Source organism: Podarcis pityusensis (assembly GCF_964106645.2).
Source record: "Podarcis pityusensis genome assembly, chromosome: 7".
In the NCBI taxonomy this organism is placed as follows: Eukaryota; Metazoa; Chordata; class Lepidosauria; order Squamata; family Lacertidae; genus Podarcis; species Podarcis pityusensis.
In genome coordinates this window covers 88,627,267-88,651,501 of record NC_138031.1, presented here as the reverse complement: position 1 = coordinate 88,651,501, position 24,235 = coordinate 88,627,267, and the positions used below count along the sequence as shown (strand labels likewise).

General features: G+C 40.7%; 1 protein-coding gene across 4 annotated transcripts in view; it reads right to left on the bottom strand.

Annotated features, from left to right (window-relative positions):
• Window positions 1-24,235, bottom strand: part of CFAP61 (cilia and flagella associated protein 61) — a 126,869-nt gene that overhangs the window by 5,263 nt on the left and 97,371 nt on the right. For all 4 annotated transcript variants that reach the window (XM_081015133.1, XM_081015135.1, XM_081015132.1 and 1 more), the window contains 5 exons: window positions 16,663-16,955; window positions 12,690-13,017; window positions 11,903-11,994; window positions 11,161-11,366; window positions 258-348 (listed from right to left, as the gene is read on the bottom strand). In XM_081015133.1, coding sequence (XP_080871259.1) covers window positions 258-348; window positions 11,161-11,366; window positions 11,903-11,994; window positions 12,690-13,017; window positions 16,663-16,955 — 1,010 coding nt within the window. The remainder of the gene's footprint in view (window positions 1-257; window positions 349-11,160; window positions 11,367-11,902; window positions 11,995-12,689; window positions 13,018-16,662; window positions 16,956-24,235) is intronic.

The following is a 24,235-nucleotide window of genomic DNA, read 5'->3' as shown; positions in this document are numbered from 1 at the left end:
CCTAGATAAATTCAGGCAGATATTAAATAGTAGAGAATGTAACAGAGTCATGGGTCCAAGCAGAAGTACCAGCATTAACAGTTGTTCTAAAAGCAGGTGTAAATAATGTGCAGTATTCTTCTCAGAGTCCAAAATTAATGTGGTGGGCCATTAGATTTTCACAAGTAATAAAGAGGAAAATAAAGCAAATGGGAAGATGAAAGCCAAATCTTAAAATGATCACATGATAAAATGCATTTGGTAGCCATTTTCTTTACCTGGACAGATACTAGAATCTGGCGCAGTTCCTTCTTCAGATCGATAAAGCGATCATGATAGATGGTCAAAGCCCAAGGTTCCTTCAAGTAGCTAGTTAAAAAAGAAGAAATTTAGTTAGCGAGTAAGCCTTTCATTAGCCTCTAATAAAGTATTTACCTGCTTTTTTGCTTTTATAAATTACAGTTCTGGACCCATCAGGATAGTTTGTTCATAAAATGCCTCCCATAACAACATGGTCAATCAATTCTTTTAATGGATGTTCCTGATGTACAGCCAGCTTCAGTAATTACATTTAAAGTGGCTTAATTCAGAGCTGTGGCAAGAGCCAGTGAAGAATCCTGATTTTATCAGAATTTAAAAGCCTGAAGACCTGTGAGGAACTGTGTCTCTATTATCTGTCCTCATTTGAGAAAAGCAGATGGCAGGATTAACTGAACTCCTGCATAAACAAATTACATTTGTGTAGACAATGACACAAAGTGTTGTTCATCATTAAGGTTTCTGGATTAATAAAGGCCAGAAAAACAGGACACAACAGTGTTGCAATATGTTCCTTGCACTAGTGCACTGAAGCTAAATTGAATTTATCATACAAGGAAATCCTCAGTGTTTATATTCCCTGCAATAAACAACATAAGAGCTATGAAAACCTATTTTCTGGGCAAATAAATATTTATGTAAGCCACCCAGGTCTTAAGGGGCAGGGGATAAATATGAATTTTTTTTTAAGTATAAGCATATAAAATATAAGCATATCTATTTTAGTAACTACTAGGTGCTGTAATATAAAGTAATGACAACTAAGTCAGTAACAAGTAAATGTTATTTCCAAAGGTCAATTTACACAGCCTCTATACTTGCATACAAGGGACGCGGATGGCGCTGTGGGTTAAACCACAGAGCCTAGGACTTGCTGATCAGAAGGTCGCCGGTTCGAATCCCCTCAACGGGGTGAGCTCCTGTTGCTCGGTCCCTGCTCCTGCCCACCTAGCAGTTCGAAAGCACGTCAAAGTGCAAGTAGATAAATAGGTACCGCTCCAGCGGGAAGGTAAACAGCATTTCCATGCGCTGCTCTAGTTTGCCAGAAGCGGCTTAGTTACGCTGGCCACATGAGTCGGAAGCTGTATGCCGGCTCCCTCGGCCAATAAAGCGAGATGAGCACCGCAACCCCAGAGTCGGCCACGACTGGACCTAATGGTCAGGGGTCCCTTTACCCTTTCACTTGCATAGGGCTGCCACACATTACCAGGATTTCAAAGTTGCCACTTCGTCAACAACTTTCAGGGTGTCCTGGTTTTCACTTTTTGAAAGTAACCCTAATTTACAGAACTTGGACACCTTGCTTTAGTTCAAGGCAAACAATTCAGATAATTTGTTAGCAACAAGCATAGCTGGAGTGGCCAGGAAAAAGAGCAGAGCTGTTGTGTGGATCAGATCACACAGTTCAACAAGGTGTAGTTTAAGGGCACATATTACATATGCTGGGATGTGGGAGTGAGGCTTTGTCTTGCAGGCTTCTGCCCCATCTTTCTGTGTAGACAATTCTGTATACACTTGTGGATTAGCTTCAGCTGGAGACCAGGCCGAGGGTTTGATCCATTATTTCCTACTCAGAGCTGACCCGCCGCAATCCAAAAGTCATCCGCGACTGGACCTAATGCATCGATGGTTGATGAACGGGACCCCCCTAGAGCAGGTTAACTGCTTTAAATATCTGGGACAAGTAATACGGTCAAATAGGTCTTTTCTGGCCCATAGAGACTATATAACAACTAACGCATCTAAAGCAGCCATCCAGATTAGATCTCTATATGCTAAGAATCAGGCTCAATCAGTGAAGATAGCTTTGAGACTCTTTCAAATGAAAGTCCTCCCCCTTCTTTTGGTGGGCATTTCTTTAGGCTCCCGTAGGGATTTTTTGAAACTGGATTCTATCCAAACGAGATTCCTTAGAGCCATCCTCAGGATTCCCCCCTCGGTAGCGGGTGCGGTTATGAGATTAGAGGTCGGCTGGCAAGCTCTACGGTATGTGGCCTTGAAGACAAAGCTCTGGCTATGGCTCAAGCTTTGTTTTAAACCAGTGGGTATTGCCCCTTTGATATTGAGGGACGATTTCCAATCATCGTGGGAAAGGGAGGTCATTAATGAGGTTCAATCCTGCGGATTGTCTCACCTCTACTTTGAGTCTATGACAAACAATCAAGCTAGAGCTGTGATCTCCCGGAGACTGAGTGACATTGCCAGACAAGAGGACATAGCCCAGGTAAAACCAGGGACGTTCCTAGGGGACCAGATTTATCGGACTATACCAGCCCCCTACCTTGCAGAAACCCATTATGTGGAATACCGTAGACTTCTTACAGCGGCTAGATTAAATGTCCTTGACTCTGCGATATTGTGGGGAAGGTACAGGGGGGTACCATACGCCCAGAGAACCTGTCATTGTGCCATGGGAGTGGTTGAGTCCACTGAACATATTCTCTTGACTTGCCCTTCTTATGCAGAGCTTAGACAAAATTTTATAGACCCACTCCTATGTCAATTCAGCTTCCTACCCGGAGAAAACCAGGTTTTACACTTGCTGAATAACACCACTAGAGCTATACCTTCCTTGGTGGCCAAATTTCTCTTTTTAGCTTTTAAGCGTCGCAAGACTATAATTGACTGTATTGATATGGGGCTATCTGTTTAGCCCATTTTAGTGTTGGCTAAGTTTTAAAATCTTCCTGGATGTTTTTAACTGTGTATTGATAAAATGTACTTTTTCTGACTGACGGTCGAATAAAAAGGATGATGATGATGATGACTGGACCTAATGGTCAGGGTCCCTTTACCCTTTTAATTTAGGTTCATTAATCTCAATGAGTTTACCCAAAGTAAATGCAACCCCTGGTTTCCAGTCCGTAGGCTAGGAGAGACTCGATATGTTGGTGTAGTGTAATGCTGGAGCCAGTGTGGCGCAGTGATTAGAATGTGGGACCAGGGGACCAGGGTTCAATTCTGTCCTGGGCCATGGAACTCACTAGGTGACCTGGGGCCACTCGCTGCCTCTCAGCCTAGTCTACCTCACGGGGTTGTTGTATAAATTAAATGAGGAAAGAGAGGAAACGTTTATGCCACCTTGAGCTCATTGCAGGAAAATATAAATGCAATAAAGAAATAGTAACAGAAATAAATTGGGATAGAGTTTCAAACTGGTGAAAAATAGAAACCTATGAGGCCTCTCTCAATTCAACAGTGGTTCCAGGAGAATATGGGATTTTAATCATGGATAAAAGACATACAATTTTCAGACTATTTTGTTGAGCTAGTATTCCTCTTCCTTTTATATTCAGAAGCCATGAAACAGATTTCCTCCTGGACCCATCCACATTTACTAGATGCCAGAGGACAGTAACTACCTGAAGATCTCTGATTTGAGGTTTTGTAACAAAAGTATTATTAACAGTGATAACTTATTTGACTTTGTTTTTTATAACAATTGCCTTGGCTTTAACACTCCTTTTCATTTGCTTTCTACATTGCCAAAACATTTCATTTCCCCCTAACGCAGTGCTTTTTTTCAGGGGTACTCAAAGAGTATGCAGTACCAGTGTGTTATGTACTGAAGTTCTCACCCTGGGCCAGTGGGAGGATACTGTAGATAGTTATGCAAATAAGGGATCGAAAGTGATGTTCAGTGACTGGATAGTTTTAGAAAATTGTTACAGTTACATTGTACTGGAGCTCTATATAAGCAGGCTGACTGAACCCTTCAGTTCAGTTCTGCTCTGGCCTGTGTATAAACAAGAGCTGTTTGAAGAATCGCTGTGTCGTCTGATATGTTCACCCACAACTTAACACAGTGCCTCTTTTTTGTTGTTAAAAAGTGTGGCACTTACTGTAACAACTTCATGGTGAGTACCGGCACCTATTTTTCTAGAAAAAAAGTACTGCCCCTGCACAACTTTGCAAAAATGACCAGATTGTATTTGGCCAAAATTTTGCTTTATACTCTGGTCATCTCTCAGCTCGACTACTGCAGCCTTCTTCTCCCTGTGAATTCCCTGCCAGATAGATGTCAGTCCTCTCATTCTATCCAAAATGCTTCCTTGTTTTTTCTGCACACCAAAGGAAGTATTTACTAAGACGTAATTTAGTAACTGGGATCATGCTTGCTGGTTTGTGTACAGCACTACCTTTTCCTTATGCTTCAGACTTGTGCACTCCCTTTCCCCCTCCCTTCCATAGTTTGAGATAACTGTAAGGTGGTATGATGTAATAAATGGGCAAACTATGGCTATTACAAATTATACCTTGCCTTCAAACCAGCAAGTGAAAGTGAGCTTTGAAGTAGTTTTTAGCTTTTGGTTTGTAGGCAAAGTAGGGCAGCTGACCAACCAGCTTGTCTGATTCAGATGCCACAGCAAGAAACACTAATCCCAAATTATGGAACAGAAAGGGAAGAAGGCGTGTGAGCACATGTAGAAAGAGGGAGAGGGCGGAGGGTGTCAGCCTTCAGGAATTCTCCCAATTACTGAACGATGGTTTAGCAAGCACTTGCTTTGAGGATAGAAAAAATGTTATTAATAAAAAAGATTGATTAATTCTGGTACAATGAGCGTTTCTCATTTTCTATATCGTTAGTAGTAATTACAGAGTTAACAGCTATTAATATTCATGAGTTAATGTTCATGAATATTCAAGAAGGGGGAGATTGCTTCTTTTAAAGCCGGTTCACATATGACCAGTGCCAATGAAAAAAAGGACAGGGATCACATTCTCCCTGGCACCCAACATTTATTCTGAACCAAGGTAAGCCTTCAAGAATTCACAAGTCTAAGAATGCTGCTGCCTGAGGAAAAGGGAAGGGACCAAATATTTTATTTCTTGTTTAGAATGTGTGTAAGCTGTTTCCTACTGAAGGAAGAGGTCAGGGGTCAGGAAACTTTTTCCGCAGGGGGTCTGTCCACTATCCCTCAGACCATGTGGGGGGCCGGACTATATTGAGGGGGGGAATGAACGAATTCCAATGCCCCACAAATAACCCAGAGATACATTTTAAATAAAAGCACACATTGTACTCATGTAAAAACACACTGATTCCCGGACCGTCCGCAGGCTGGATTTAGAAGGCGATTGGGCCGGATCCGGCCCCCGGGCCTTAGTTTGCATACCCATGGGCTAGCCTATCTAGTGCCCTTTGGGGTGGGACAGTTAACTGGAGAAGGCAGCTAAATCCCTTTTCTAAGGCTGTTGAGATTGTGACAACCTTTTTGCGCAAAGTGAAGTGCTGCTGGCTGAGGAGCTGCCATCCAGTTGCTGCAAAAGAAAGTACCGTATTTTTCGCCCTATAGGACGCACTTTTTCCCCTCCAAAAATGAAGGGGAAATGTGTGTGCGTCCTATGGGGCGAATGCAGGCTTTCGCTGAAGCCTGGAGAGCGAGAGGCGTTGGTGCGCACCGACACCTCTCGCTCTCCAGGCTCCACGAAGCTACCCGCAAGCCTTGCGCACCCGGGGGAGTTCCCCCGGGCGCGCAAGGTTTGCAGGCGGCAGCCTGCAGCGCGGAGCACGGGGCGCCCTTTGGAGGACGCCCCGTGCTTCACGCAGGTGTCCGCAGCCTGAAGCAGAGCGCCCCTCGCGCCGGGCAGACATCGGCCAGCCCCACAAGCTCAGGGGACAGCAGGGAGGCGCAGCGCCGCCATCCCACTGTTCCCCGACCTGGTTGGGGGGGGGGAAATAAAGGAAATTTTTCCCCCCTTTATTTCCCCCCCAAAAAAGTAGGTGCGTCCTATGGGACGGAGCGTCCTATGGGACAAAAAATACGGTAGATGTTGTAGAAGAAGAAGAAGAGGAGGAGGAGGAGGAGGAGGAGGAGGAGGAGGAGGAGAGTTGATTTTGGGACATTTGAAGGACCTAAATTAGTTTTTTAAAGCCTGGTCATTCTGTTTGAGCAGCTCAACAACCTCTTGCTTATTTGCTTGAGACTGTGTGGGTCTGCATGTCTGATATGCAGAAGCAATTAAGTAAAAACAAATGATAAGAATCAGGAAAATCGCAGCAAAATCAGGCAACAGAAAGATCTAAAATAAATTTCTACAGCCTGCTAAAATAAAAATGTCTTCAGTTTCTAACAAAAATGGCTTAAGGAGGGCCCTGACATATATTCCAAATCTGAAGCACACTACAGAAGGAGTCCTGTCATTCATGCCTGGGATGGCACTGAGAGAGGGACTATCTGAATCCTGAATCCAGTAAACCCTCTAGCTAAATATAACCTGTGTTACTCACCCTCTCACCCTCAGTCTCCTATCTACAATACAGGGATAAGAACTCTGATCTCAATGAATGTAAAAGCATTTTATGCAGATTAAAGGGCTAAATAAACACTAAATATTATTTAACAGTTTGCAATTGACATTCAAAAAGGACAGGAATATGGAATATACATTAACAACTGCTCAAAGGTTTACCTAATCAAGTTTAATTATAAATTTTTAGTACAAGGAAGCTTTTCAAATTCTAATCCCTGGATTTCTTGGTAGTCTAGCTGCTCATTAGGAGCACAGTTATTCATTAAAAACCTAGTGATGTAATACAGAAAATAAATATCTAATGCTTCCAAATATTCATTGGCCATTTATATTTATCTTTTATACACGTATGAATAGTATGATTCAAGGTTAGGATTTAATTCTAGCAGAACAGGAAAGCTGTTAGGGCTTTCATGTATTACTTTGCCTTTATTCTGTCTCTTCAAAAAATGCACACCTATTTACCTCTAATTAGGGTGCAAAGTGTACTGAGTGGCATTAGGCATATTCAGCCATGCTCACAGCCTCTTTTTTTGACAGAAAGGAAAATTGATGGCAACCTTAAGGAAGCCTTCAGGGTGAACTGAAGCGTTAAGGTGGAATCCTTTTCAATACAAACATGTCCCGATAATGCTTTGGAACTACCAGATTCCACAGAACTGTACATCATGTTCTGGCTTTGAGTAAACAACAAGCCTGATGTTTTGAACGTCTGTTTTACATCTAATCTTCATATTCAGCATCCATCCCAGGTTTACTATAATCCCTTAATTGCAATGGGGATTCTCTCTGTAGACTTTTTTAATGCATATATTTTATCAGTACTGTAAAAATAAAAGGAAAGCCACACACTGTGTGCCCCCCACCCTGCTTGCTTTAGGGATATCTTTGTAATATTTCCCCCCCTATAACACTATAATTGTATAATTTAAGAGTCTATTACTCACAACTAACTAAGAGGCATTGTAAAAAGTTACTATTGTGTTTGGGTTGAAATTTATTATTAACAACTAGAGTATAATTGGAAAAATATTGGAAGAGTTATTCAACTTGCTTCTAGGTTTCAGCAAATGGCTGAGGAAAATGTGGCAGACTGCCTTGATGAATAAGTGAACATGTTTTAGGCATCTGTGAGACTGGAAAATACGCTCAACAGATGGTTTTTCTGTCACTTGATCTCCTTTTTTGTTGGAACAGGGTTAAATCTGAAGAATATTTACAGCCAGAAGTGTTAGTGATGATTTAATAACGTCTTGGATATATTTTGATTGGAAATATATTACCGGTATATTATGGGAGAGGTGGATTACATTTTCTATTAACGTTTGTGTTAAATTTTACTTGACTCAATTTGTTAATCTCTTCTTGTTTTTATCCTTTCTGTATGTATTTTCACTTGGTAAAATTAATTAAAAATGGAGGTAGGGGGAAAAAAATTCTATCACGAAATTTCTTAACAACTTTAGTAACATCCTCTTCATAGTCCAATGCAATTATTATTATATGTACTTTGATTCTACCCATAACGATCAAATACCATACAAGTGTATGAGTAGATAGCATTTGGAAATATGAGAGTATTGCCAAACTCCTCTAGGTCTCACTTATATAGGATATGGGCCACAGGAAAAGCTGTTACACATGTAATATTTCCATGTATGACTCATTCATGTGTTAATCTTAACATGCCAGTGATCAATAGTCCAGGTGTGTGCAACACTAGCAAGCTCATGTTACATGCAATGGGCAAAGTGCATTAGCCACGCAGAGCAAGCTTCCATTGGCTGAGAGATTACCAAGTGGTCTGCACCTGATTCAAATCATGCCTTTGGTACCTGCAACGAGACAAAGGGGATTGTGTTTGTATGTCTCCCGAGAGACAACTGGGAAGTGGGGACTGGAACTTGTACCTGTGCTGCATTCATAACAGATAGGACAGGGATTCATTTGTGAGTATGACTTCATTCTAAATCTCACTATACTTCAAGGAACGATAATCATCGGCATTGATATTCAAAAGTGCATTACCACGCCTACTTTCCAAATTGCTGAAGCAATTTTACAAAACTGAAATCAATTTACATTTCCAGTGCAGGGGTAACTATCAAATGTAAAGGAAAAGCTCCATAAAAGTGTAGCTAACATCATGAACTCAACTGAGGTACAACAGTCTAACTTGTATATGCAATACAGGATAAGTCACACTGTTAGAACTCATAGGATTCATGTCTGTTGTGGCCTAGTTGTCACTGTTAATTCAGAAATTTAATTAATTTTGAAACAATTTTGCTATCATGAAATCTAGCTCTACAGGGTTGAAGCCTTTAACCTGATGAGTGCAAGGCAGTGAGAAAATTCATGGTTAGATATGTCCTCTAATTTAAAAGATGATTTGCATGTCATAGACAGGCAAATTAACTCCCAGGTGACAGCTGTTTTACTGAGTTCATTCCTGGCAATGGATTTTGTGTAGAGGAAAAATATAATCCTGCTACAAAAGGATGAAAATAAGCACTCTTCTGCCTTACAAAAAAAGAGACAAAAGTATGCATTTGAAACTTAACAGTACTACTGACAAATTTTATTTCTTTATTAAAACAATTTATATACTACTTAACTACAATAGTTTCTGAGCAGCTTCTAAAGACACAATATAAAAAGAAAAATCAGCCAAAACTATAAAATAAAATTTCAATTAAAATGCTTCCTGGAATTAAAAAAATACCCTCTTCAGAAGGAGCCGGAAGTTCAGAAGGGGTGGTATACAGTACTAACTTTATTGTATCTTTTTCCTAAACTTGTTATCTCCTCCAACTATGGGGAAAGGTACAATAAAAATTAAAAAAAAAAAAAGCCAAAACTAAATAAATAAGCCAATATAATATTTTTGTATTTCCTGCCCAAGAAAACTATACAATTAGATAATCCACAACCCTATTTCCAAAAAAGCAAGAAAGATGCCGTGACCTCCCTGTTGAATAGATACCTATGTAAGTAGGATATTTTGATAAATCTCCTTGTGCTATTGTGACATTAATGATACTACCAGGATTATGTAAACATTTCAAGAGGCTTATGTTGCTTGCTACAACCATCTCTGCTGTCTTGCAGGTAACAGGAAAGCCAGCACAGAATACTTGCATAAACAGGTACCACTGTGGCAGGAAGGTAAACAGCGTTTCTGTGTGCTCCAGCACTCGTCACGGTCCTCCATGCACCAATAGCTGTTTAGTCCTGCTGGCCACATGACCCAGAAAGCTGTCTGTGGACAAACGCCGGCTCCCTTGGCCTGAGGCAAGATGAACACCACACCCCATAGTCCCCTTGGACTGGACTTAACTGTCCAGGGGTCCTTTACCTTTACTTGCGTGAGTATTAGTTCCAGGGCATTTTTTTCATCTGGAACTTGCCAGAACCCAGTTCCAGCACCTCTCAGATGGCCACCATTGCCATTATAAGAGCATGAGGGAGGCGTTCATGGTGAGTTCTGGCACCTCTTTTTCTAGAAAAAGTAACATGCGGTAGTACTCAACTAGGTTTTACTCAGAGTAGGCTTCCTGATATTAATGGATGTAAATTAGATGTATTCATTGATTTTGAGAGGTGTACTCTGAGTAAAACTTAACCGAACACCACCCATGGTCTCAAAACATACTGATCTTGGGAATTTCCATCACCAGCACTGAATGCAGATCGGTTAAGATATTAATAGTGTTTGCTCTATACTACAAATCATCAAAGAAATGGACTAGATTCTTACTATGGGGAGGCCTGGGTTCAGTTCCTCACTCAGCCATGAAGCTCACTGAGTGGCTTTGGGACAGCCACCAACTCTCAGCGTAACATACTTCACAGGTTTGTTGTGAGTGGAGAGCAGGGGCAGGGAAGAGGACAATGCCTTTATCACCAGCAGCTTCATCATTTTATGTGTATGCCACACTTCCATGGTAAACTGTTAAGTTGTGGGTGAACTTATCAGACGACACAGCAATTCTTCAAACAGCTCTTGTTTATTCACAGGCCAGAACAAAACTGAACTGAAGGGTTCAGCCAGCCTGTTTATATAGAGCTCCACTACAACACAACAGTAACCACTTTCTGTAACTATCCAATCACTGAGTGTCACTTTCAATTCCTTATTTGCATATGTGGACCTGAGTGAAAACTATCTACAGTATCCCCCTGCTGGCCCAGGGTGAGAACTTCAGTACATAACATAAACCATGCTGAAGTCAGCTCAAGTTTCATTGGAATAGCACTGTAAATATTAAAAAAAAACCACACCCACCCCAATGCAAACCAGATTGCTAAAACTGCTGTGACATTTGTACACTCATTCAGCATCCATTGGCTCACATTGAAACATTAAGTTCCTGGAAGGAAAAGTGAGGTGTAACTGTTAAATAAATGAATGATAAATCAATTAGTCCGGCAGTACCAGGGGAGCTGGGATTTATCTGTGCAGTGCTCTCCGTGGACTTTGTGTTCATCTAACCAGACAGGGGTTCTTATTTCTGCTCCTGCCTACAACCAGGAGGAGGAGCGTTGCCAAAAGTGCCCCAATAATAACTGAATTAAGACAGACTTTATATACGAAAATTAACTCACCTGTAGAGATCTGTGATCAGTCCTTCCCTCCAGCGAGAACAAAGATTATTAAGAAGACGCTCGTGCTGTGCAAATAAACAGATGTAGTTGGAGACAGGAACAGGATCCTTTGAAAAGCAGGTAATTGTTTCTATCATACTGTACTGGTTGACATGTATTCTGAAGTAGTTTCCCTTTATTGCATCTCCTGTTGTGATTGCCATCCCCTGTGATAAATTAAGAAAACAGTTGTGACAGCAGACAGAGGAAAACAAAGTTGGACAGCATATTGCTAAAGAGGGATTAGCAAACTCTGAGGTGTTTTATCATCAATACTCTTGGATATCTAGGAAGTTGCGGGTTATACACAATAACACCGTCTGTCTTGCTATTTGATGCAAAATTAGCTGTAGTTAAATGTTAAGGGTGGTATTCAGTGACAGTCCTACTCAGAGCAGACCCATATCTGGCAACCTCAGTGAATCTACTCTGAGTAGGACTGTCACTGAATATCACCCTTAGTGTCCTGTGTTTTTACTGAAGAGGACATACACCAGGACACCCACAACACTGGAGGGCACTGCGTAAGGTTGTCACCTTATCCTAAACACACAGAGAAGTTCAGGTGGTAAAGTTTTCACTATCATTGCATCGCTATGTGCGGCTTACAATACAGCCACAGATTTCCTAGAAAACTGAAAGCTGCAGCAGTACCAGATCACATAGGCCTGCTTTACACGACTCACATATTTTTAGAACTTACATAATTAGGTTGTGATTCTTGTACATCCAAGCGAGAAGGAATTCCAGGTTTAAAAATATGCACATAATTATATTTTCCAGGTAGAACACCACCTGTCAGAAGCAATGAGAGGTGTTGTGAAGATCTCTGTAATGGCTGCCAGCATATATGACAGCTAATTTGTTAATCATAAAAGATGATAATTCCACGTTTAAAACTCTTTGTTACAGATTTTTTTTTGTTATTTCTAAAACAATGCCATGGTGATTGGAGCAAGAACAGGTAGTACCTTGCTGTTGTTTCATAGGTTAATCTGAACCATGTGTAAACACCTAGAACCCCTGGAATCTTACACAGCTCAGTGATAGTGGCGGCATGCAACTATATCTATATATGAATTTGCACTTGACATCTATGCCAGATGTTCATGAGAAAAATTTCTGCCTGGGGAAAAAAATCCTCCTGATATTAAAATATAGGAACAATATTTTTCTAAAACTGATACTTTATACACCTTATACCAGGGGTTGTCAACCTGGTCCCTACCGCCCACTAGTGGGCATTTCAGGATTCTAGGTGGGCGGTAGGGGGTTCTACGGCACAAGCTGAATCCTCCTTCCATCGAGTGCTGGTGGGCGGTAAGGAAATTTTAACATCAAGAAAGATGCATTAGTGGGTGGTAGGTATGAAAAGGTTGCCTCCCCCTGCCTTATACAAATGTTAATTTCCTCCACCTCACATTTCATGCTGCACAAGATGAAAATATTATAGAAATGCTAGACAATGAAAAGGAATGTTCTTGGCCCACCTTGAACTTTGCACCCCTTGTATATAGGGATGAGTCTATCCAAATCTTCTGGGGGTTCAAAAACTGGCTCCAGAGTTGGATCAAAAAGATTTAGCATGGTTGCAGCAAGCTGGAAGCCAACCTCTTTTGAGCTGAAATTGCTGTGTGTCCATTCATTGGCATAGTATATATTGGAGAACTTGGTTAAAGAACCTGCAGCTCTGATGGCGATATCATTAGTATGGAAGTTGGTATCAATCACAAGCCTCCCGTCGTAAACTAGACATGCATCATTAATTGCCTTGAAGGTCTCATAATCCACTCTTTTTTCAGTAAAGTTAAAGAATGCCTAAAAATAAGGCAGTAATTAGTCATCCTATAAAACAGGCAGAGCCAACATCAGCCCTTCAGATGCAGCTACACTAATCATCATGCTTGAAGGCACCCACTTTCAGCTAAGGGGCAGTGACTTTGAGTCTGCAATCAGCTGTGCAATTCCCATGGGGAACTCTGTCACACAGCTGATGCAGTTGCATCTCTACCTGCCTCACACCTGTGGAGGGGGTGGGTGCCAGGCGTGCGGTGCGGAGAGAGAGCGAGGGACTATCTGGGGGAGGGATAGTGCAGCGGCCGCCCAGCGCAGCGCTGAGCGCGGGAGAGAACCACACCAGACCAGACCAGGCAGCAGCAAGAAGAAGCTGGCAACGGCGGCAGGTTAGGGGTTAGGGGGCGCAAATTACTTGCCTTGCCCCGGGTTAGGGGGCGCAAATTACTTTGCCTTGCCCCGGGTGCTGACAACCCACGCTATGCCGCTGTGTGGAGCATAGCCCAGCAGAAAAAACAGACTTGTTCTGTTTAGGGCAATTGGAAATAACAAACACTGAAACTTTTGATACAACTTGGAATAGATTTATTCATTTATTTATCAGTAGAGGTGGATCTGGCCAATATGCTCCATATTCTAAAGACATACATGGTCTGACATATGTCCGCCATGTTGATTCTCTTGATTAGAGATATCAAATTTCCAGTGATATTCTCCTTAATCTAATTCAATAAGATCAGTACAAGGGGCAGTCTCAAGTACAGTGGTGCCTCGCAAGACGAAATTAATTTGTTCCGCGAGTTTTGTCGTCTTGCGATTTTTTCTGTCTTGTGAAGCACGGTGTCGGGAAAGTTTTGGAAAAGCTTCAAAAATCACCAAAGTCTTTAAAAACCTCAAAAAAGGCTACCACCTCGAAGTCAAGTCGCAACTGTATTAACGGTGTTAAGAAAAAGGAAACAAACTTGCAAGACGTTTCCGTCTTGCGAAGCAAGCCCATAGGGAAAATCGTCTTGCGAAGCAGCTCAAAAAACAAAAAACCCTTTCGTCTAGCGAGTTTTTTGTCTTGCGAGGTACCACTGTAAATTGTGTCACTGCTATTATTATATGACTCGACATTCCCACCACATATGTAATAATTGCACAGTTCTGGCTGAGCACTTCCAGCATTTAAAATGATTTATGAGTAGATTTTATTGAACCTAGCTCAAATTAAGTACCAGCATAAAAGCTGTTTATATTGAGCTTTTCTTACTGATAAGCTGAGTTAGGACTCTCTCACAGAGCTCCAAATCTTGACCAATTTCTGTTCGGAAACACTAAACCCCAGATCTCTTTTCCACATTGTTCTGACTACTGAGTCCCTTTCCCTAAACCCATTAACTATTTATAATTTTTGATCGAAATACTTTTTGCCATATTATCTGATGTAATTTCCCCCCAAGGAACCATACCTTACCACACAGGTTGAACCTACAAATTTAGACAGCAGATATTGGAACCAAGGGAAAATCTGTTCTCTTGTTTTTTTGACTAATTACATGTCTTATTAACATCAGTCCATTATTTACTAGATACCCAAATTTATATATCACATGTTTTTCCTAGTTAACAAAATCCAACAGCTGATTGACTCAGATACGACGACTTAATATAGATAAAAGTACAAAATTTACCATTTGTACTTGACCCATTTTTTCAATAATGAATGTGGAATTTAACTTTGTTTTAATAAATTTCCCCTCTCATTTTTAGACGTTCACCTTAATGTTTCAAATGGGGCATTAAGTTGTCCAACTGATATGAATATTTACCCTATCTTGTGCAAGCCATATTTTTAATCAAATTCAGCTAGTATTATTGGTTACTCTTGTGAGACATTTATCCTGCTATATACATTTATCAAGAATTTTCTGCCAAACTTTTAGTTCCTGTGTATTCATTGTATGATCGCAGTCTTGATAGCATTTATCTGAGGCATTCATGACAAATTCAGTTTTTCCTATTTACAAAAATCCACTTTTATTTTTTTGAACAATAGTTCCCTCTCTTTTTGATATTGTTACCAATTTTATACATACGTGTATAACCAGTTGGTTACTAATTTCCAACGTATAATGTTGAGCAAAGGGACCCCAACTGAAACAATTTCCACTTTCTGATTGTGTATTTTATATGCTGATACAGCTCCATACTTGTCAATTATTTGGAAACCATGATTTAAAGATTCCCTAGGGCTTTCTAAAGACAATGTGGCATCAGTTGTATATAGGAAGATCCTAATCTGACCCATTTTAAGCTTGATCCTTCGTATTTGTGAATCTTCCATTGTTGCAATGGTGAATGGTTCAATTGCCATAGCAAATTGGAATAGGGAAGGCAGATAGCCTTGTGCTGTAATTTTCTTAAATTAAATTGCTCCGTTTATTGTCTGAAATGCTTTGCAAATTAGGAAACCCATACTGTTCTTCCTGGGACTCTTTCCCCTTTGGGTATCTTTTTGGTGACATCTTAACTGAGAAAGATGTAATCTTACTGCTCCATAAATTTCTGACTTATTTACAAAACACAGTAATCCATTAATTTATCTATTTCTTCCTTTCATTATTAGCATAAACAAACATAAGCAAAACCAAAAACATAGCATATAGTTACAATTTCCTAAGCACTCCCCAAGTATTAATTTAATTCATCAGTTGACTCTAATCAACATTTAAACCAAATAATTAATCAAAACACTAATTATATTATTTTAATGGGGGGAGAATACATTAATTTAATTCCTCAGTTAAGTCATTTCTCACCTGTCAAATGTACTTGAGCATAATGTGTGCATTTTGATAATCATCTGAATATATGCCCACTGAAAATAATGAAATGCAGATGGAGAACATCTGTATCCAGATAGGCATCCAAGTGATGATATCATTCACCTACATTGTATTAATGTTCAACAGGGTGTTGATTTTGAATGTGCATCTAGATCCACATTCTTTTTCTCAGCTGGTCAAACATAATTGCACAGGGCCAGGCTTGGAGGGCGTTGAAACCACAAACAGAATGTGGAAGCGTTTTCTCCTTCCATGCACACCTTCACCTTCAGAGTGAGGGCGATGAAAAAGGCTTCATCTAGCATGACATAATCATATAGCTTCACGTGGTATCAGTATTTACTACATGATTCCTGATTAGCTTCTGACTCTTTCAAGGGCAGGGGCTGCTGAAGGAACAGCAATTTGGAGAAACATTGACTGCTTTAGATGTGAAAAAATAGGCACAGGGAACAGTAGAGGGTTGGTTTTTTGGTGGATCTTCCCACCTCACTACCAGCAACTTTTGCATCAAAACCTAAACTTCACGACAATTTGGCAAAGCAATACCTTTAATTATCATTCTGACATGGGCTCAGTTCTCAGAAAACAGCAATGTTTACATGCATTTATTAGACATTTTAAAATGAACATTAAAATATAAACAAGTTATGAAAATTTATTTTAAAAGTTGATTTGTGTTTTAAAAATTCAGCCACCACAAGGAAATGCCCTTGCACAGCTCTTTTTCATTTCATTGTACAAGAGGATGTCCCTGTGGATTGTTGCATCCTTTTAATTCAATAGTTCAGTGTCTCTGCTTAATGGAAGGATGTTACATAACAAAGACATATATACTTACAGAACACTGCAATCTGAATGGCTTTGTATTAGTAGTGAAAGATGCAAACTCAATTGGGTCCGGGTGGGTGCCATCATTCCACTGAGCCAGCAGACTGTCATGATACACAGTCACACCAGCTCTGGACAGGGCTCTCTGGACAGCATTTTCTATTGCGTTGTTATTAAGAGAAGTAACATTTGAGCATAATGGAGGATGCACAAGATGTATGAGGCTGCCATTAATTCCTAATGATAAGAGAGCTGCTATAGTAGTGTAAATGTCAATTGTATTCCCATAGACAATAACATTCCCTGGGAGGGCAGAAAAGAGAAAAAAATAATTTAAGACATATAATAAAAACCTTATTAGTGTAACTCAGATGATAATAATACTGAACTGATCTGTGACCCTCTTGTTGCTCTGATGCTATGAAGTAAACAATGTTACCTAGCAACAGTTGCTAGGATAATTTAGTGAAGACTCTACAGAATACATCCGACAAAGTAGCAAGCACTTAACACAGAATTGGACATTAATTATGCCCCCAGATTTTGAAACCCTTTAGTCTGAGAACCTTTTTTTGGGGGGGGCCTTTAGCAAGCTCCTTTACCCAGCCATTTCTCATATTTTGTTTGGTTACAGTACTTTCAAATAAAAATTAAAAGTCCTGCAAAAAGGATATGGGGAATTGGGGGAGGGGAGAGAAGAAGAAGAAGAAGTAACATAGCTATCAGAACTCAGAGGATTCTCTCTCATCATTCTCTCTCATCAACCAGGAAAAAAAATGTGTGTTTCTTACATATCTACCATTTCCTCGTGTTTCTTTTCCTTGGTCAAATATAATGAAATCCACAATGGGCAGGGAACATTCACTTAAGGAGTTGGGGACTTGCTGTAGGAAAACCCAAAGAAACTGAAGGCCTGTCTAATAAATAGGTATAGGGCACATTCCAAGCAAAGTTAAGCTTTCTAGCATTATACTGTATTTTGGGGTGTAGGTCCTAAATAAAGTGCGAATGGGTTAGATGCACAGGAGAAATGAACAGGGAACTTATTCAGGAGCCCTGGTTAGCTGCAGTTGTTAGTGGTAAACTTGGGTTTGCTGCCTCACAATTTGTAAAGTGGTTCTTAATCCCACTTAATTTCAAACAAAAAGTTAGGCATGTAATTCTCTTTTGCCCATTGAAAGAAAGGGATTGCCATGTTCATAAGTTTCCATTATGCGCACATGGTGTACAAACTAGGGCTAATTCCTGATTAAAGAAAGCTTAGTCAGTGGCCTGGTTTACTTCTGTGGAGGCTGGTCCGTAAGAACAAATGGGGCACTGCCCCATCAACTTAAGTTTGTCTTCAACCAACCCACACCTGCCTGCCTCTTTACTTATAAGCGACTCAGGGGGTGGCCCTGGCTATCATCTTACTCTTCCTTAGTCTCTGTGTTGCCCTTGCAGAACTCGGCAGGGAGATCGGGACAAAACCAGAATTAGTTGGCTCAGGCTATCATTGTCTTTGGCTCCATCTGCTGTTGGCCTCCTTGCCTTCTGCTGCACCATTCCCGATGGGCACCAGCCACCCCTGGTTTAGCTGATTTAGAAATTAAATGTGCATATTAATTAAAAACATATTTATGAAGCAAAAAGACTTTATTCTTCAAGTTAAATATTTATTATTTTACTTGTAAAATTACTATCCTGCCCTTCCTCCCAAAGGAGCTCAAGGCAGCAATGTTTGTATTACAGCAAGATTAATATTAGAGTACTTACTCTGTTGTATGTGTGAGGGGGGATGCCTCTTTGAGATGACACCCACCATATGAAGCTGTTATAAGCACTTGCATTAAAAATACTTTTTAAAAAATTACCATTTATTACCTAATTAAACAGGGGCACCCTTTTGGATGAGCAAAAAGTTGATTAAATGTAATTAGCATTTAGCTGGAGATACAATATGAACTCCCTCTGGTTGGTTTTCTTCTTTACAGAAAACTGATTCCTGATACATTTACAAATATTCAAAATTAGAGAATGGTCAAAACAGACATTCCTTTCAGTAGTATTAAGTTTTCTAATTATTTTGTTGTGACTGTCCTGACATGCATGAGAATTGTCTGGGACTATTTTATTCATTGTTGGCAGTACTGTAGAGATGTTACAAAGCAATATTCATTGCAAATCCTACTATAAAATCAAAAGTAGTATTGAAGATATTCTGCTATGTTAACACTGCTGGATTAGGGTAAGTAACAAAGAAATAGTTTTGGAATTTGACCACAATCCAGTCCCTCATAAAAAGGCATGAGTGGTGTAGCTTTGGAGTTGCATTAAAAAAAAAAATTTACTTCATACATATAACTCTCCAAAACAGTGTAAATTTTAATGAACATTTTATATTCTTTGTAAACAGGTTAGGAATTCTATTTACATTAAGCTGTGTACAAATAAGATAAATAAATAAATAAATAAATAAGACTGCAGTTTTCTCATTTTCAGAAGAATCAGAGCCAGCAAAGATTGTACTGGATTTCTCACCATTCAGAACAAGGTGAAGAAAACAATTGTATATGTCTATGTTGTTTTATTCCAAAGAAGCCACAAGGTGCTAAGAAATGAGGGTGAACTTCAACAGCCGATTTTCAGCAATGAAAATGGATGGCAAGTTTCCAGGTAGAATGATCTGGGTCAGTATTAGCTTCTGCCGGCCCTAGGAGAGCTCATTGCCAGTGAAGTCAGATGTTGTTCTGATAAGGTTCAAAACTTATTTGAACACTTACACCCCCAAACGATTGGGGATTGCCAAAGCCCAACACAAGTGAAGTTTCAGGAATTTAAAGAGGCAGGGTTCTAGTTGTGAACCACAGAGGCGCTCAAGAGTATGGTCTCTGCTTTCTCTGAGGGAGACCTTCCACCTCCAAGGGGTATTTGGGGAGTCTCTCTTCAGACTCAGGGCCCAGTAAATTCTTAGACCTCAGCACAGAGATGCAAGACATCCTCCCAGCAGCGTACTTCTTTTATTGTGGTAGCCCAACAGTGTGTGAGGTGGCCTTGAAGAGCACCTTCACCACTATTGCTTTGTAATGATGATGGAAAATTATTTTAAAATATAAAATAACTTCAAACTTAATTCCCAGCTGGCAGCAGGTGCTGCAGGTGTTTGCTAGGGCCACGACACCCAGAATGCCTTGCTCTGGGGAAGAGCAAAGGATAGGGCAAGAGGTCAACAGAGTTCAGCAGACACCTTGCCGACTGGTTGATAGCTAGCAACATAGCAGCATGCAGAGGCAGACAGCAGGTTGGGTGGTGGGTTGGCTGGCATCCAAGCAGCCATAGGAGGAGCAACAGCAGTTGGGTGGCCAGCCAGCCAACAAGACATTGCCATGGAAGCAATGGTGGCAAGTGACCCTATGGACAGCAGATTGAGTACATGATGCTCCATCCATCTCTATATGCCACCTGAGCCATGTGGCTCAGTGTGGATCATGGTAGGGCTGCCCTTGCTTCACCTGTCAGCTGCAGTATGTGTACAGGTTCATGTAAGAGGAGAGAGTTCCAAGTTGTTCAGTGCTCTGAAGACAAGAACCAGCACATTGAATTGAGCCGGAACCAAACTCAAACACCCAAGCCCCCATAAATCAGTCACACTGCTGCATTGTACACCAACTGAAGCTTACATACCCTTTTGAAGGGAAAGCCCCACATAGTGCAGTTGCATCTGTCAAATCTGGATGTAACCAGGGCATGTGTAACTATGACAAGATCAACATTAACAATTTAATGTTCTGCAGTAGTGAATAACACATTATGAGCATAAAGAGCCAGCATTTGCACCATAACACAGAAAACTATATTGCCAACCTGCTACAAATCTAAGTAACTTGACATGTCAGAAAAAGGCGAGCTACTGTACCTTAAATAGATTCATGCATAAAGCATCATAGGGCAGGATTGACCTAAACAGCCTTGTCAGCAGAAGTCCTGCACAAGGACTTCTGCTTGCACCACAGGGCTTTCCCCCTTCTCCTCCCTATGTGTGCCTCACATTGGCTCTGGGGGGTCAGGAAAAACCCCAGAACTGTGCATGGGGAAAGTGGGGTGTGTGTCATTCCTTCTGGCAAGCAGGAATGCTTGTGCAGATGGAATGACAGGAAAAGCACAACACTGAATTCCACCCACAGAGCTGGGACTCAAAGGTCATCAAATCCAATTAGCTGAACCAAAGCAGGCACATCCCCATGTCTGTCTCCAACAAAAGGACCACATAGTCCTGTGTGCAAAATAGCACAAGCAAAGTGTCTCTCAGTTATGAACAAATGTGCAAGCAAGTCAAACAGAGAAAATATTGGAATGTTGGGGGGGGGGAGCGTAGAGGGAAGGAAGGGATTCTTCTCTGATTGCTCTTCCCCAAAGGAATTAACACCCACACCACCAAGTATCTTTCTCTATGTGTGGCTGTTCCTGATGCTCAAGAAAAAGGGAAATAAGAAACCAAAGTTCTGGAAAGGAGAAAATTCCTCATTTTAATCTTCATGGACCAGAATTGAGATACCAGAGGGGGGAAAGCAAAAAGAAAGCCTCTTCATCCAGTGAGGAAATTTTAGTGCTCCAATTGTTCTAGATAGAGTATTCTAGGGCTTTACACCTTGAACAGGTGGGAATTTGGTTAACATCCTTTTTGTCACTATCCATTATTGGACCCACAGTCTTCTTTAACTACAACAACACTCCTATTAGCATAAATCCTTTATTTTTGAAGGCAATTTAAATTTACGTTTACTTGCCACAAGAGAAATAATGTTCTTTATGTGACCTCAAGAAATCATGTTTTCAATATATTATAAACATCCTATGTATGCCTTTTAGATAGTAATTGCAGAATAAACTACAGTGGTAGCTCGGGTTACATACGCTTCAGGTTACATATGCTTCAGGTTACAGACTCCGCTAACCCAGAAATATTACCTCGGGTTAAGAACTTTGCTTCAGGATGAGAACGGAAATCGTGCTGCGGTGGCGCAGTGGCAGCAGGAGGCCCCATTAGCTAAAGTGGTGCTTCAGGTTAAGAACAGTTTCAGCTTAAGAACGGACGTCCGGAATGAATTAAGTATATAACCAGAGGTACCACTGTATATCAATCCAATAGAATCGTAATATTTTCCAAATATGCTTTAACTACATGAAAACATATTTGAGAGAAAAACTTTATTATTCAGAGAAGTTACAGCAATCATAAATAAAGCCCATTACAATGGATTTATGGCTTACTATTAGACGCTCATGTCCCATTACTGAGAATCTCACTCATTTCCTATAACTGGGAATACAAAACTTTCATGATCTTAGTATGACCTGAATTCTTAGGCTTGCAAAAATCACATTAAAAAGAAAGCACATTAGCTGGAGCTACAGTTTCTGTGCTTCCTGATGTATGTACAACAATTTCAAAGCGATAACATTCCTTCAAGCATGTTTTTAGAAGAGCTACAAGCTGCATTTGAGTAAATAGAAAAATAAGTGATCCATTAAAGCAGTTTTGCTTCTTGCATCCACCCACTTAGCATTATTGAAAATGAATGGAAACTTAAGAATGACCATTAGAATCAGAATTATAATAGCTATATCCTGCTTAATTCTAACAGGGAAATCTAGTACAATAGGTAAAGGGAGGGTTCCTCCCAACCCTGGAAGTCACTGGTACAAGGCATAAAGACTTCCTAGATCACTAACATAATGATTTGCATCCACACTGCCACAGACAATGAAGAGGCACATGACAAGAATGGTCTCTTCTTAATGATATTCTCTCCCTGGCTGTAGTCTCTTCCGTCATGTCACACACCATCCTGGAAGTTCTTGGCCCTCTTTACTTGAGACTTTCTGTGGACAAAGAACATGGACCTGGTTGCACAAAGTGGCCCTTTACCAATCTACTAAACTAGGGGCTTTGGGTTCCCCCACCTGCAGCTATATTGTCAATTGGAAAAAATATACATGCCAATTGGTGTGATACTGCTATTTCATGGGTGCCTTCCCTTAAGTTCTCTTTCAAACATTTTAAAAAATCTCTCATTTTAAAAGTCCAGTGTATTTCTAATCCTTTACTTCAAACAGCTTTTACACTTTGGTGGAAAGGGGCAAAATGCTTGCACTGCTTCTTCCCTCCTGCCTCCCCTTCTTCTTGTTGTTGTTTAGTCGTTTAGTCGTGTCCGCCTCTTCGTGACGCCATGGACCAGAGCACGCCAGGCACTCCTGTCTTCCACTGCCTCCCGCAGTTTGGTCAGACTCATGTTTGTAGCTTCGAGAACACTGTCCAACCATCTCGTCCTCTGCCGTCCCCTTCTCCTTGTGCCCTCCATCTTTCCCAACATCAGGGTCTTTTCCAGGGAGTCTTCTCTTCTCATGAGGTGGCCAAAGTCTTGGAGCCTCGGCTTCAGGATCTGTCCTTCCAGTGAGCACTCAGGGCTGATTTCCTTCAGAATGGAGAGGTTTGATCTTCTTGCAGTCCATGGGACTCTCAAGAGTCTCCTCCAGCACCAGAATTCAAAAGCATCAATTCTTTGGCTATCAGCCTTCTTTATGGTCCATCTCTCACTTCCATACATCACTACTGGGAAAACCATAGCTTTAAGTATACGGACCTTTGTTGGCAAGGTGATGTCTCTGCTTTTTAAGATGCTGTCTAGGTTTGTCATTGCTTTTCTCCCAAGAAGCAGGCGTCTTTTAATTTCATGACTGCTGTCACCATCTGCAGTGATCATGGAGCCCAAGAAAGTAAAATTTCTTACTACCTCCATTTCTTCCCCTTCTATTTGCCAGGAGGTGATGGGACCAGTAGTGACGATCTTCGTTTTTTTGATGTTGGGCTTCAGACCATATTTTGCACTCTCGTCTTTCACCCTCATTAAAAGGTTCTTTAATTCCTCCTCACTTTCTGCCATCTAGGTTGTGTCATCTGCATATCTGAGGTTGTTGATGTTTTTTCCGGCAATCTTAATTCCGGCTTGGGATTCATCCAGCCCAGCCTTTCGCATGATGAATTCTGCATATAATTTAAATAAGCAGGGAGACAATATACAGCCTTGTCGTACTCCTTTCCCAATTTTGAACCAATCAGTTGTTCCATATCCGATTCCATATCCAGTTCTAACTGTAGCTTCCATATCCAGTTCTAACTGTAGCATAGAGATTTCTCAGGAGACAGATGAGGTGATCAGGCACTCCCATTTCTTTAAGAACTTGCCATAGTTTGCTGTGGTTGACACAGTCAAAGACTTTTGCATAGTCCTTCTTAGATCACCCTAATTTTCATCACCCTGATAAATACTATCTATTTGAGTGATGAGAAAAGGAAGGACTACACATCGTTCACAATCTCCTGACAAACGCAAACCCAAAATGATGGACAGGCTTAGACTAATTCAAGTGGAGAGTTTTCCTTGGTTTCAAGCAGTACAAATCATATGCTTCTCGTGGCACATCTCCCGTATGGAGAGACTATTGTGCTCTTATATCTATTTTTGAGGGAATGTCTGACAGTTCAGCTCACCCCTGCAATCTATAAGCTATTTCTAGACGTGCAGTTCTCATCCTGGGAGTCT